At 44.2% G+C, this 14,202-nt stretch overlaps 1 protein-coding gene across 4 annotated transcripts in view; it reads right to left on the minus strand.

Moving 5' to 3' along the window:
* Positions 1–14,202, minus strand: part of ADAMTS17 (ADAM metallopeptidase with thrombospondin type 1 motif 17) — a 165,518-nt gene that overhangs the window by 133,759 nt on the left and 17,557 nt on the right. For 2 of the 4 annotated variants that reach the window (XM_060694810.2, XM_060694809.2), the window contains exon 3: positions 13,081–13,243. In XM_060694810.2, coding sequence (XP_060550793.2) covers positions 13,081–13,243 — 163 coding nt within the window. Of the gene's footprint in view, positions 1–13,076; positions 13,244–14,202 lie in introns of all 4 variants that reach the window. The other 2 variants (XM_087878323.1, XM_087878322.1) reach the window with 1 other exon arrangement.

Raw genomic sequence — 14,202 nt, forward strand, 5'->3', positions numbered from 1 at the left:
GGTGCCCATCAAGTCCCTTCCTTGCCCCCCTCTCCCAGAAATAAAGTTTTTCCTGCAGACAGTTTGCTAAAGTACAGGCCTAGACTATAATAATGATGGATTAAGGGAAGGGGGGGGAGTGAGTCTTTCAACAGGGCAAGCCAATTTCTCCCGCATCTGATTTATGAACCTTGGAATGCTATTCCTCCGCGAGTCAATAAAAATCCCCAAACTAAAATAAACAGCAGCCATTAAAGAAAGGATTAAATGAACAGCACCCGTCGTCGTCTCCTCTTGAACAAACTGATATTATAAGCTCCGCAGCTCGGATTGTTGAGGGTTAGCAGAGAGACAAATAAAAGACAAGCAGGGGGACCCATGGAGGAGCTCAGGCCGAAGAGAACGAATCCTTAAAACAGAAACATAGGGAGTTCTTCCAAATTAGAATGAGCCACGGGTGAAGAATCAGAAGAGAAGGATCAGCGGGGTGCTGGGGTATTCGTTCTGCCAGCAGACACCAGTGGTAGTGCCCCAGGAGAGTTAAAAATAATTGAAAGGGTTGAAGAACGGTGGCAGGAATTGGTTATGGTTAGTATAGAGCCGTGATGACGAACCTATGGCACCCATGCCAGTGGTGAAATCCAATTTTTTTTTACTACCGGTTCTGTGGGTGTGGCTTGGTGAGCATGGTGTGGCTTGGTGGGCGTGGCAGGGGAAGGATACTGCAAAATCTCCATTCCCTCCCCACTCCAGAGAAAGGATACTGCAAAATCTCCATTCCCTCCCCACTCCTGGGAGAAGGATATTGCAAAATCTCCATTCCCATCCCAGTCTGGGGCCAGCCAGAGGTGGTATTTGCCGGTTCTCCAAACTACTCAAAATTTCCGCTACCAGTTCTCCAAACTGCTCAAAATTTCCGCTACCAGTTCTCCAAAATTTCCACTACCAGTTCTCCAAACTGCTCAAAATTTCCGCTACCAGTTCTCCAAACTGCTCAAAATTTCCACTACCAGTTCTCCAAACTGCTCAAAATTTCCGCTACCAGTTCTCCAAAATTTCCACTACCAGTTCTCCAAACTGCTCAAAATTTCCGCTACCAGTTCTCCAAACTGCTCAAAATTTCCACTACCAGTTCTCCAAACTGCTCAAAATTTCCGCTACCAGTTCTCCAAACTGCTCAAAATTTCCACTACCAGTTCTCCAAAATTTCCACTACCAGTTCTCCAAACTGCTCAAAATTTCCGCTACCAGTTCTCCAAACTGCTCAAAATTTCCACTGCCAGTTCTCCAAAATTTCCACTACCAGTTCTCCAAACTGCTCAAAATTTCCGCTACCAGTTCTCCAAACTGCTCAAAATTTCCACTACCAGTTCTCCAAAATTTCCACTACCAGTTCTCCAAACTGCTCAAAATTTCCGCTACCAGTTCTCCAAACTGCTCAAAATTTCCGCTACCAGTTCTCCAAACTGCTCAAAATTTCCACTACCAGTTCTCCAAACTGCTCAAAATTTCCGCTATCGATTCTCCAGAACCTGTCAGAACTTGCTGGATTTCACCCCGACGCATGCCCGAAGTGGCACGCAGACCCATGTCGCCTGGCATGTGTGGCATTGCCTGTTCCTCTTCTGGGTTTCTGGCGCGCATGCACATGCGATGATCAGCTGGCCTTTGTGCATGCGGTGGTGCTGGAAACCAGAAGAGCTGGTCTTCCATTTTCCAGTGTGAGCATGCTCTCACCTTATCCGGCATGTGCATGTCCCCTGGACAGCTCCTCTTCCTGGTCACAGCCCTGACGACCATGTGTGGGGGCACATGTGGCCTGCGCGCGCGATGCGCTCCCTTTTCAGCACTTGGTGTCGCCCGCGTATGCACTCCAGTGGTGGGTTGCCCCCGGTTCTATAGAACCGATAATAAAACCGGTGGGAGGTTCCGCCCACCGACCCTGATGTCATCAAAACACTTCTGCGCATGCACAGAAGAGCGTGCGCACACACCCGCTGTGAACCGGTAGTAAAGGTAAGTAGAACCCACCCCTGGTGCACTCCCTTTTTGGCCGAAAAGGTTTTCCATCACTGGTATAGAGAAAAGAAAGACTGGGGGGACATGATAGCAGTCTTCCAGTATTTGAGGGGCTGCCACCAAGAAAAATAGAATAGAGTAGAGTAGAGTAGAGTAGAGTAGAGTAGAGTAGAGTAGAATAGAATAGAATAGAATAGAATAGAATAGAATAGAATAGAATAGAATAGAATAGAATAGAATAGAACAGAACAGAATAGAATAGAATAGAATAGAATAGAATAACAGAGTTGGAAGGGACCTTGGAAACGTGTTACCACCGGTTCGCTTCGCACACGCGATTTGCGCGCGATGTTGTGAAATTAAAGAATTTTCATCATCTTCGTTTCTTAGCCGAGGGAGCCAGCATTGTCCAAAGACTCTTCCGTGGTCGTGTGGTCAGCATGACTATATACCGAAGTGCACAGAATGCTGTTACCTTTCCACCAAAGTGGTACCTATTTATCTACTCACATGTTCATGCTTTCGAACTCTGAGGTGGGCGGAAGCCGGGACAAGGAACGGGAGCTCACCCCATCCCACGGTGCCTGGGTTTTGAACCCAAGCTCTCAGCTTTCCAGCCTTTAACTGCTGAGCCAGGGGTGAAATTCAGCTGGTTCTATCTGGTTCGGGCGAATCGGTAGCGGCGGCTGTGGGAGACTCTGCCCACTCGCACAGACGTCATGACGTCCCTTCTTTGCGATGATTATCAGCCTCTGCACATGCGCAGAAGGCTTTGCGCATGAGTGGACGATGGCACATTTGCGAACCGGTAGGGAAGGTAAGTGAATTTCACCCCTGAGCTGAGCTATAATTTGCTTAAGAGCCCCTTATCATGAGACGAGCTATAAAAGGAATGAATGAGAGAGTTATCTGAGCTCCTAAAGCAGAGGTCCTTGCTTGCCAACTCAGTTCTGTATGTGAAGAAGAGATTATTATAATCACAGAACTTGTCAGGAGATCATAGTGAAGAATTGACCTCTTGTCTACCTCCTCAATGTCTTTTTGGTGTCTCACCAGGAAAGCCAATTGCTGACTCAAACGATAGAAAGAAAATGACAGCCAAATTAATACTTATAGTTGGACCATACACGTAAATTGAGTCCTACCCCTATTAATTAGGTTACCGCTGAAGACTAGTCAGAAACTTCACAGGCCTCAAAACCCAATTATATCCCTGCCAGAAACCCAGGCATTTAAAACATATCTTTCCAGTTTTAAAACACTCATTTCTGTGTTTACTTTCCAGCTCTTGCCTGTTGGCTTGATCTTTCAAAGCTTAACAAGGGCTGGGGAATCTGGAGATCTCAAGGATCACCTATTTTACATAAATCTGTCTAGGTATAAATATATTGTGTTGTTCATAATCCTGCTCAGAACCAGTTTGGTTTAGTTGTTAAGGTACTTGGCTAGAAACCGGGAGGTTGTGAGTTCTAATCCCACTTTAGGCATGAAGCCAGTCACTTTCTCTCAGCTCTAGGAAAGAGGCAATGGCACGCCATTGAAATGTTGCCAGGAAAACTGCAGGGACTTGTCTAGCCAATTACCAGGAGACAATCCTGACTCAAAGGCAGTGGTGGAATTCAGCCGGTTCGGGCCAGTTTGGGCGAACTGGTAGTTAAATTGCTGGCTGGCCCATTCCCTCCTCACCCCTTCCAGGTGTCCCATGAGCCCCATTTTTGCTCCCGAGAGGCTTCAGGGAGGCCTACTAGGCCCAAAATGGGGCACGAGGGGGTGGCAGCCCCCCCCGGCCCGTTTTCACTCCCAGGAGGCTGCAGGGAGGCCTTCTAGGTCCAAAATGGGGTGGGGTGGGTGTGTCGCATCCCCCCCCTGTGGCCCGTTTTGGCAGGAGGCCAAGTGCTGCCTGTCAAACGCCCTGGTCAACCCACCATGGTCACGCCCACCCAGCCGGTCATTAGGGCAGAGAACCGGTTGTTAAATTATTTGAATTCCAACACTGCTCAAAGGTATCAATAAATAAATAAAAATCCCACTCCAGCAAATACAGCAAGGCAGATAGAAACATAGACAAGTTCCTATTTGCTGTCAGAGACATTTGACAGAGGGAGGTAAAACATAAATAAAGATGATGGATTCGACCATACAATCAAAGCCTTGTCCTGTTTTTTACATGTTTTCTCGCACTTCCTACGCATCTGCTTGTCAAATATGGGGATTCTTTAACTACTTACTATAGAATCCCCTGTAGCAGCTCATCTATATATATAAAAGCGAAAACCACTCACAGATTAATCATGAAATCTCCAGAACCGTAAAGTTTACAAGCTTGAAATTTGCCAGTAAGTTCCTCTTGGCTTCTAGGTGCTCGCTAAGAAAGGATTTTTCGAAATGACCATCAGAGCATTAGTATTTCCTATATTATTATTAACATGTTCTGATGCTAAGGAGTTGTACTCCCCCTCCCCACCTGAAAAGAAATCTGTTCCAAATGCAAAACACAAGCAGAGGAGAGGAGTTTCACTTTCAGTTTTACTTTCACAGCAGCAAGCAGCTTTACTACAGAACAGTTGAGCTAAACCACGCCCAGTCTCCTTCCTGTCTCCTTCTTGCTCACACAGCAAATACTGTTTGAGTTTCCAAATACCCTTCAAGTCTCTCACACACTGACAGGATGCTAGCCAGATGAATACTGATGGATGCTGTGGGCTGGGACATTCTACTCCCCCTCCCACTCTGTTCCAACTGCCACTTGAATTATATTAATACACTGTGATGCTATGGAGTTACACATTCTACATTAAGTTTCAGGCTGTAAGTGTCAATATATCAAGCGCGAGCATATAGTTTCATAGCGAAGCACAGGCATCCAGCTAGTTTATTATATATCCTTACTGAACCATTCTCCAGTCAGTTCAGCATAGTTCTTACGGGTTTCCTTCATTCCTAATTTATCTTTGTAATAACTCTGTGATCTAGATATGGCTGAGTTAAAGTTATTCTTGGGTACTTTAGTGAGGTTCAACATCTTACTAGGCCAATATATGAGAACGTAAACACAATCCATTGTTGGTTTAGTTAATCACACACAGGAATTGTATTGTTCCACAAAATAAACTTTCACTTTCCTGAACTATATTGGAAACCACGGTCTAAAGAACACACATCTTGTTCATTCCTAAGTAGTGATTTTCGGTGACCATCATAAATAGACAAGGATAATTAGGTGTGGAAAGAGAATCTTTGCCAACGATCAAGGAGTTCGATCCTGACTGGCTCAAGGTTGACTCAGCCTTCCATCCTTCCGAGATGGATAAAATGAGGATCCAGATTGTTGGGGGTAAGAGGTTGACTCTGTAAACCGCTTAGAGAGGGCTGTAAAGCACTGTGAAGTGGTATATAAGTCTAAATGCTATTGCTAACTATCATCTATCTGTCATATCTCTCTCTATCTATCTATCTATCTACCTTCTGTTTATCTACATCTATCACTGTCTATATTCTAAGATAATACGCTCTCTCTCATTTTTTCTCTCTCATTCTCTCTCTCTCATTCTCTCTCTCATTCTCTCTCTCTCTCTCTGTGTCTGTCTCTCTCTCTCTCATTCGCTCATTCTCTCTCTCATTCGCTCATTCTCTCTCTCTCCTTCCCAAGAGCTCTGGCGCAGTGGTAAGAATAAAATATTGCAGGCTGACTCTGCCCACTGACAGGAGTTCGATCCTGACTGGCTGAAGGTTGACTCAACCTTCCATCCTTCCGAGCTTGATAAAATGAGGACCCAGATTGTTGGGGACAAAAGATGCTGACTCTGTAAACTGCTTAGAGAGAGCCTGTAAAGAACTGTGAAGCGGTATATAAATCTAAGTGCTATTGCTATTTAAATTAGATTTAAAATGAGTTCGCACAGGAAAAGCAATCCTTCCATTGACTGGTGCACTCAATAGATTTGGAAACTGTAAATCCTAGTTTCCAGCCAGTAGGTTCCAGAGAACATCACGTTAGGAAAATGTGAGATCAAGGAACATAGGTACACATACAAGATGGTTGCCAGTTTTACAGCCTGTAACGTTTTGAGTTCACAATACATCTAACACAAGCTGTCATCAAAAAATGCACTTGTTCATATTACAACATGTACTTCCTAATAAGGGATAAGAGAGTTTTCATTACATTGCTCGCTATTTTTAGCATGCTTAGTTTTTGGCCACAACAATAGGGGTTCCAAGCCAAGTTAAACCTACAGCTGCAAAGGAAAAACATGGTAGAAGGATGGTGGTTAAAGATGCAAGAGAAAATTATTTAAACTTGAAGCAACACGTGTTTAGGGATTATGCACTGGGAAACAGTGATCCACAGTTGATACCTGGGCCTTGGGAATACCAGAAAATCTCCTAAACATCATTATCTCTTTGTGAACTTTGAAATTTCCAACTTGAAATTTCAAAAATGAACAGCATTTGGTGGAAATAAAATAATCGGCTTTTGAAAAAAGCTATTCAGAGCTTTTTCTAAATTGTGGAAGCAATACGAATTTGCTTGATTAATGGCAAGTTGTCTTTATTTTTCTGCGTTCACCTAAGTACAAGTGCTTCTTTGAGTAAGGCAAGAATGCTCTTACTGGGAAGTGCTATCACTAATGAGTATTGTCCATGTAGTCTCAAAAACAGAAGAGGGCATTCCAGAACTCCAACCCAGACATAGCTTATGCTACTATTTTATTTCACTAGCAAACAAGATTTTTCTTCCCCATATCCTACTTGGGACCAGGAATTCTAAGGTCTGATTTGACCACCAAGGAAGACCAAACGCAATAATGTGTTTCAACTTTTCTGACTGCTTATTATTCAGAAAATGTACATGACATTGCTCTCTTAAGGTAGTTTAGGTAAAGGTAAAGGTTTCCCTTGCACATATGTGCTAGTCGTTTCCGACTCTAGGGGGCGGTGCTCATCTCCGTTTCAAAGCCGAAGAGCCAGCACTGTCCAAAGACGTCTCTGTGGTCATGTGGCCAGCATGACTCAATGCCAAAGGTGCACGGAACGCTGTTCCCTTCCCACCAAAGGTGGTCCCTATTTTTCTACTTGTATTTTTAACGTGCTTTTGAACTGCTAGGTTGGCAGAAGCTGGGACAAGTCACGGGAGCTCACCCCATTATGCGGCACTAGGGATTCAAACCGCTGAACTGCCGACCTTTCGATCAACAAGCTCAGCATCTTAGCCACTGAGCCACCGCGTCCCTAAGGTAGTTTACAAAGTACATTAAAATCTAAACACCCGTTAAAAATAAAGCAACTATTAGGAATAAAATTAAATCAGAGGCTCCATATAGCAATAGTACTTAGACTTATGTAACATTTAATAGTGCTTTGCAGCCCTTCTAAGCGGTTTATAGTGTCAGCCTATTGCCCTCAACAATCTGGGTCCTCATTTTACCAACCTTGGAAGGATGGAAGGCTGAGTCAGCCTTGAACCGGTCAGGATCGAATTCCTGACAGTGAGCAGAGTTAGCCTGCAATATTGCATTTTAACCACTGCACCACCACAGCTCAGTACAAAAAGCTTGGTCTTCAACTGAGAAGGTGTGTATTTTCATTTATCTTAGCATGGCTATTGAAGTTTTCTTTATGGAGGGTCTTCATAGATAAGTCCTAATAGGTTTTGTAAGGATTGTGGCAGGACAACATGAATTCTGCCTCTTATCAGATATAGTTCTATCCATTTATGATTCACAGCTCCAAATTTCAGGAAACACACAATTTATGCCCAAATACAATTTTCTCCAACCTAGAACTCCATCGATGCCTTTATACTTCATGTAATTCTTCACTGCAAAGGATTCTACAAGCTGTAAAATCCATAAAACTGGAGGGTATCCAGGTTGGGTGATCCTGGTTTAACTTATATGTGCACCCAGCCAATGGGGTTTATTCGGCCAATTATGATTTAACAAAACTGAGCATAGCGTAATGTGTGAGCTTAGTCCCAGATTCTAACCCACAGCAAATCTAAAGAAATTTATTTTGGCTACAGCCAGCCTACAGATTGTTCCTAACAACCAGCTTCTCTTAAATCTGCTTAAGGGTGTGATATTTGTGTTGTTATTGCTGGCCAGATTCACAGCTTTTGTTCTCTCATTTCGTGTTTTTCATTCTGATGGAATCTTTATTCTGTGCTTTGTGTTGGGAGCCTTGTGTGTCTTAATTTGGAGCTGGGTGACACCTAAATTGATTGAATGAATGAATGAATAAATTTAAATCTTCACTGACTGTTGAAGATTTCCTTTCCCTTGTTTTCTTTTTTCATGCCTGCCTTTTTTGCTTGCCTTTTTAGATGTTAAGAAGAAAGCCAGTATGTTCCTTTGAAACATGTCTCTCACACGATTTAAGACTTTGCAAGAAGAATACGGCTTAGCAAACCCAAACTTTTACAGCTGATATATTTCAGAACAATATACGGTGGGCTGGTGGGCTCGTTTCAGAGGGCAGATATATATGTCTTGTTTTTAGCTGGGTTTTATACCAAATCCATCCTCTATAATGAGAGTTTACATCACCGGCTGAGATTTTGGGGAAAGAGATTAAGAAAGGGACACTAGATCTCCCAGGAAAACAGCATCTTTGCAGCCATCGAAAGAACTATTACAAAGTTTGATTACATTCGTGCAGCTTAAATAAGCATTTCTCAAGAAAGGAGGGCTGAGATGTTTTTCTCCCAAATATTTGTGCAGTTGGTATATTTCACAAGCCAGGAGGAGAGCAAAATAAGACTGTTTCTGAAGATGCCAATCTATATATATATAAACCAAATACTACTCACTCATCATGAAATCTCCAGCCTATAAACTTGAAACTTGGCATGTATGTTCCTCTTGGCTTCTAGGTGCTCGCTAAGAAAGGATTTTTCGAAATGACCATCAGATCATTAGTATTTCATATACAGTATTATATTCACACGCTCTGATGCTAAGGAGTTAGATGTTCTACTCCCCCTCCCCACCTGAAAAGAACTCTGTTCCAACTGCCAGTTGCCTTATATTAACACGCTCTGATGCTAAGGAGTTACACATTCTACATAAATTTTCAAGCTTTAAGTGTCAATGTATCAAGCCCCATCATAACTACTCATTAATTTTCAAGCTTTAACTGTTAATTTATCAAGCCCGATCACAGAGTTTCATAGCGCAGCATGGGTATCCAGCTACTAGTCAGATTATAAACTTCTCTGAGCACTAAAAAAAAAAATACAAGGCTCCATCTTATTTTCTATAAAAGCTGCATTCCCACCAATATAGGCAGCCCTCGATTTACAACGACAATTGAGCCCAACATTTCTATTGCTAAGCGAGACGGTTGTTAAGTGAGTTTTGCCCCATTTTACGACCTTTCTTGCCACAGTTGTTAAATGAATCACGAATAAATTAGTAACATGATTGTTAAGTGAATCTGGCTTCTCCATTGACTTTGCTCGTCAGAAGGTCGCAAAAGGTGAGTCACATAACTCTGGGACACTGCAAGTGTCATAAATATGAGTCAGTTGCCAAGCATCCGAATTTTGATCACATGGCTGCAATGGTCGTAAGTCTGAAAAGTGGTCATAAGTCACTTTTTTCAATGCCGTTGCAGCTTCAAAGAGTCACTAAATGAACTACTGTAAGTTGAGGACTGCCTGTACATAATATATAAAATCATAATAAATATATTCTGATTCTGATTCACATAAAATGTTAGGGCAAAAGAAGCCTACCAAAATATAGCTCAATGCAATGTTCTGGTTTCCATAATGTGGTTTGTCTGATTTTTGACTTAGCCATTGCAGTTTGGACACAAACGTTTGTGGTTTAATACAGTATGTCGCAGGAATGTAGCATTATAATTGTAATGGCCATAGTGTTACAATCCACTGGCAACACTGCGCCTGTTTGATCTCTTCTATTGTCTAAAAAAATAATATGGGATCCACCCTGTACACAAGACACACACCACTGAGATTGATGGCATTCCGCAGGCTGATGTAATGTATACCACAAATTCTCCAGAGCAGGCTAAAGGGAGGCTAAAGCCATCGACTCTTTCTGCTGGAAATATTTTTCCATAAGTCTGAACCTTACATTGAGCTACAAACACAGGCTTGCAAACCACAGTTATTGAGTTCAGGGGTGCTGAAGAACAGGCAGAGTGGGGCATGGATGCTACGTGTATCCTGATTTTGCGTCCATCATATATGTATAGTTCATAATTTCTGTCATTCGCACAATGATGTCAACGATTTATTTATTTATTTATTTATTTATTTATTTATTTATTTATTTATTTATTTATTTATTTATTTATTTTATTGGATTTCTATACCGCCCTACTCCCGAAGGACTCGGGGCGGTGAACAGCCACAGAATAAAACACATAAATACAAAAATTTAAAATAGAATAAAAACGAATTAAATAATTTGGCTGAGACAAATTTAAAAGACCCCATAATTTAAAAACAAATTAAAATTTACATTTAAAAAGGGGAGAAGATTTAGGGCAGGCCAGCTTGATGAAATAAAAAAGTCTTAAGCGCGCGACGGAAGGTGCGCAGATCCGGGATCCTCCGTATCTCCGGGGGGAGCTCGTTCCAGATCGTAGGTGCCCCCACAGAGAAGGCTCTCCCCCTAGGGGCCGCCAGTTGACATTGTTTGGCCGACGGCACCTGGAGGAGCCCCTCTCTATGGGAGCGTACTGGCCAGTGGGAGGCTATTGGTGGTAGCAGGCAATCCCGTAAATAACCAGGTCCTAAGCCATGGAGCGCTTTAAAGGTGATAACCAAAACCTTGAAGCGCACTTGGACGACCACAGGGAGCCAGTGCAGCTCGCGCAGGAGAGGGGTTACATGGGAACTCCACGTCGCTCCCATAACCACCCGCGCGGCCGCACTCTGCGCCAGTTGGAGCCTCCGAGTGCACCTCAAGGGGAGCCCCATGTAGAGAGTGTTACAATAGTCCAGATGAGAGGCGACGAGGGCATGAGTGACTGTGCATAGGGAGTCCCGATCTAGAAAGGGATGCAACTGGTGGATCAGGCGAACCTGATGAAAAATCCTACCGGTCACGGCCGTCAAGTGCTCTTCTAAAGACAGCCGACAATGATACACATGACACACTGTCAATGTGGCATGTATTGGATGCCTCCGGTTGAGTTTAGAAGTGGTATTTAGCCGGTTCAGATCGGTTCAGGCAAACTGGTAGCGCCAATGATCAATTGGCCCCGCCCACCTGCTCCTGCTCTATCCTGTCCCTTATTTCCTGCTTTGTAGCTCATCTCAATCGCACAGCACAGCTGATTTCCCCCCCACTCCTCCGCTGTTCTACTTACCATTGCTGACTTGGAAGGTAAGCAGCTGAGCTTCTAAATGCTCCATTTTCAGCGCTGCGCACCAGCGCCTTCGGCGCACACGTGCACAAAGTGCGTGCTTACCGATCCGGTTATTAAACCGGCAGCATCCCACCACTGGTGGAGTTCCTACCCCACACTAAGCCAGAGCCAAACAAATCCCTTAACATGTTGTATGAAGGTATCCCAGATGCCTGGCTCTGAGTCCCGAGACTGCCTTTGGATTATTGGATAATTCTTTTGTGCTTTTTCTGAAAAAAAACCTTTCATAAGTTTGAGTTTGTAATTGCGGGGTAAATACAAAACGCCGCTTATTTTTTTAACCATACTTTTGTAATTTGTAAGTCTTGCAACGAAGTATTCTTTAAATACATTTCATGACCCAAACTAGGTAACATCATCAGTGCTAGAAGGGATTGGGGGTTGTGGAGAGGAGGAGGAGGAGGAGGAGGAGGAAGAGGAGGACTGTGGGATCCTTGATGCTCTCTGAGCTTGCTTGTTTTCTTGCAAACGTTTCATTAACCAAACTAGGTAACATCATCAGTGCTAGTAAGGTGTGCTGTTTGCTGTCAATTTATACTCTGGTGGCTTGCCTGTCAGTGTGGGATCTATAAGAGATCTCTAAAACCGTCCCCCACCCACACAGACAAGCAAGACATTCAGAATATACACTCAACAATTTCAGATCATTTCTCTGCTTTCTGCCCAGAGTACTCCATAAATATGCAAATTCCAGCAAGCGCATTGGTGGCCCCCCAAAAAATTAATAATAATCAAGATTATATTTAAAAAACATCCAATCATGGACATCACCTTGATTTTTCTGAGTCCTGACAATGCCACCTCCCCAAATGGACACCCCTGCTTTTCAGCCTTCTGCAAACCAGATAATTCTGCTTAGGTCTGGGGTATGCATGGAATAAAGTGCCCAGACACTGTTTGCAGGTTAAAGGAATAGACAGGGTAATGTAAGAAGAAGAGTAGTCAGTTCTGTTGCACCAGGGTATATGCAGGGTGGGCTGCTGGGGGTTCGGGAGAACCCTGTGCAGTTCGGAGAACCCCCAAATCCCACTCCTGGCTGACTCCCCCACCCCGCCCCTTCCAGGAGTCCCCATGAGGCCTGTTTTGGATGCAGGTAAGTGCAGAGACTCGGGGAGGGTGAAAAACGGGCCTACCAAAAGTTCGGGAAGGCCGAAACGGGCCCATTTCCAGCATCCAGAGGGCCTCCGGAGCCTGGGGAGGCTGTTTTCACCCTCCCGGAGGCTCAGGGAAAGCCTCCAGAACCCGGGGAGGGCAAAAATACCCCCCCCCCCGCTGTGGTGCAGGAGGCTGACTAGGCCACGCCCACCCAGCAACCAGGCAGAGAACCCCTTGCTAAAATTTTTGAAGCCAACCCCTAGGTATATGCTCCTGTTCCATCTCCCATTCCACAGTACCCAAGACATTAAATGAAGGAGATGAGCTTGCAGAGCCTGGGGTGGGAGTCAAGATTCCTCAATCAGCCTAGAATCCTTATGTTCCCATCAACAGTCTAAGTCCAACCCCTCTTGAATCCCATTGACTGCAATCTAGTACCAATGTAGTGCTGAGGGTCCATTGACTAGATTCTTGTGTGTAGGCATGAGCAACAGATCATCTTAACTGGAACTTAATCTGTGGCCCCCGATTCTTGCTGCCTGGCATTAAGTGCTGTAACCATATGGATTTCTACTCACCCACCTGGTAACACACTGCAGTGCTCCATAGGGATCGTTGACTTCGAAGAACTGCCCGGGCTGGACCTCTTCCTCCTGATGAAATGCTCTTTCCCATGGAATGAAGATTCAGAGCCGTTTACGGGCTGTATCTGCACCTGTTCTAGACCAATCTGGATATGGCCAACCTGTCCACCAAAACAGAAAACCACCTAAAGGTTAAACATCTAAGGAGATTTTCAATCAGATCATGTTTGCCCCAAAGGTTCAAACCATGGGTCATGGTTGCACCAAAACCACCACTGAGCCACAGTGGCGCAGCAGTTAGGGTGCAGTGCTGTAGCACTGCAGGTTACTTCTGCTGACTGCTGGCTGACTGCAATTTGGCAGTTCGAATCTCACCAGGCTCAAAGTTGACTCAGCCTTCCAGCCTTCCGAGGTGGGTAAAACAAGAACCCAGCCTATTGCCCTATTGTTGAGGGCAATAGGCTGACTCTGTAAACTGCTTAGAGAGGGCTGTAAAACACTGTGAAGCGGTATATAAGTCTAAGCACTATTGCTATTGCAGATTAACTCTGCCCACCGCCAGGAGTTTGATCCTGACTGGCTCAAGGCAGGGGTGAAATGCTCCCGGTTCAGACCAGTTCAGCTGAACTGGTAGCAATGCAGCCGGTGGTTCGGAGAACTGGTAGCGATGGTGGTGCGAGTCTCTGCCCACCCACCCGGTCGTCATTACTTCCTGGTTTTAACCAGGAAGTAACCTGGTTAAAACCAAGGTTGGACGTAACCAGGACGTAACCTGGTTACGTCCAAGCATGCATGTTCACTTCCATGTGAACTGGTTGGGAGGGTAAGTAGATTTCACCCCTAGCTCAAGGTTGACTCAGACTTCCATCCTTCTGAGGTGAGTAAAACGAGGACCCAGATTGTTGGGGGCAGTATGCTGACTCTGTAAACTGCTTAGAGAGGGATGTAAAGCACTGTGAATTGGTATATAAGCCTTATAGTTATTGTTAAACATTAAATATCTAACGAGATTCTCAATCATCCAGGTCATGGTTGCCCCAAAGGTTCTTCAGAACTGAAGAAGCGTCTTAGATGAGAAGCGAAAGGTTTTCAAGAAAAAAAACAAAAATAAGCAAGTCCA

The sequence above is a fragment of the Pantherophis guttatus genome, chromosome 13 (assembly GCF_059756535.1).
Source record: "Pantherophis guttatus breed Tessera chromosome 13, ASM5975653v1, whole genome shotgun sequence".
Lineage (NCBI taxonomy): Eukaryota > Metazoa > Chordata > Lepidosauria > Squamata > Colubridae > Pantherophis > Pantherophis guttatus.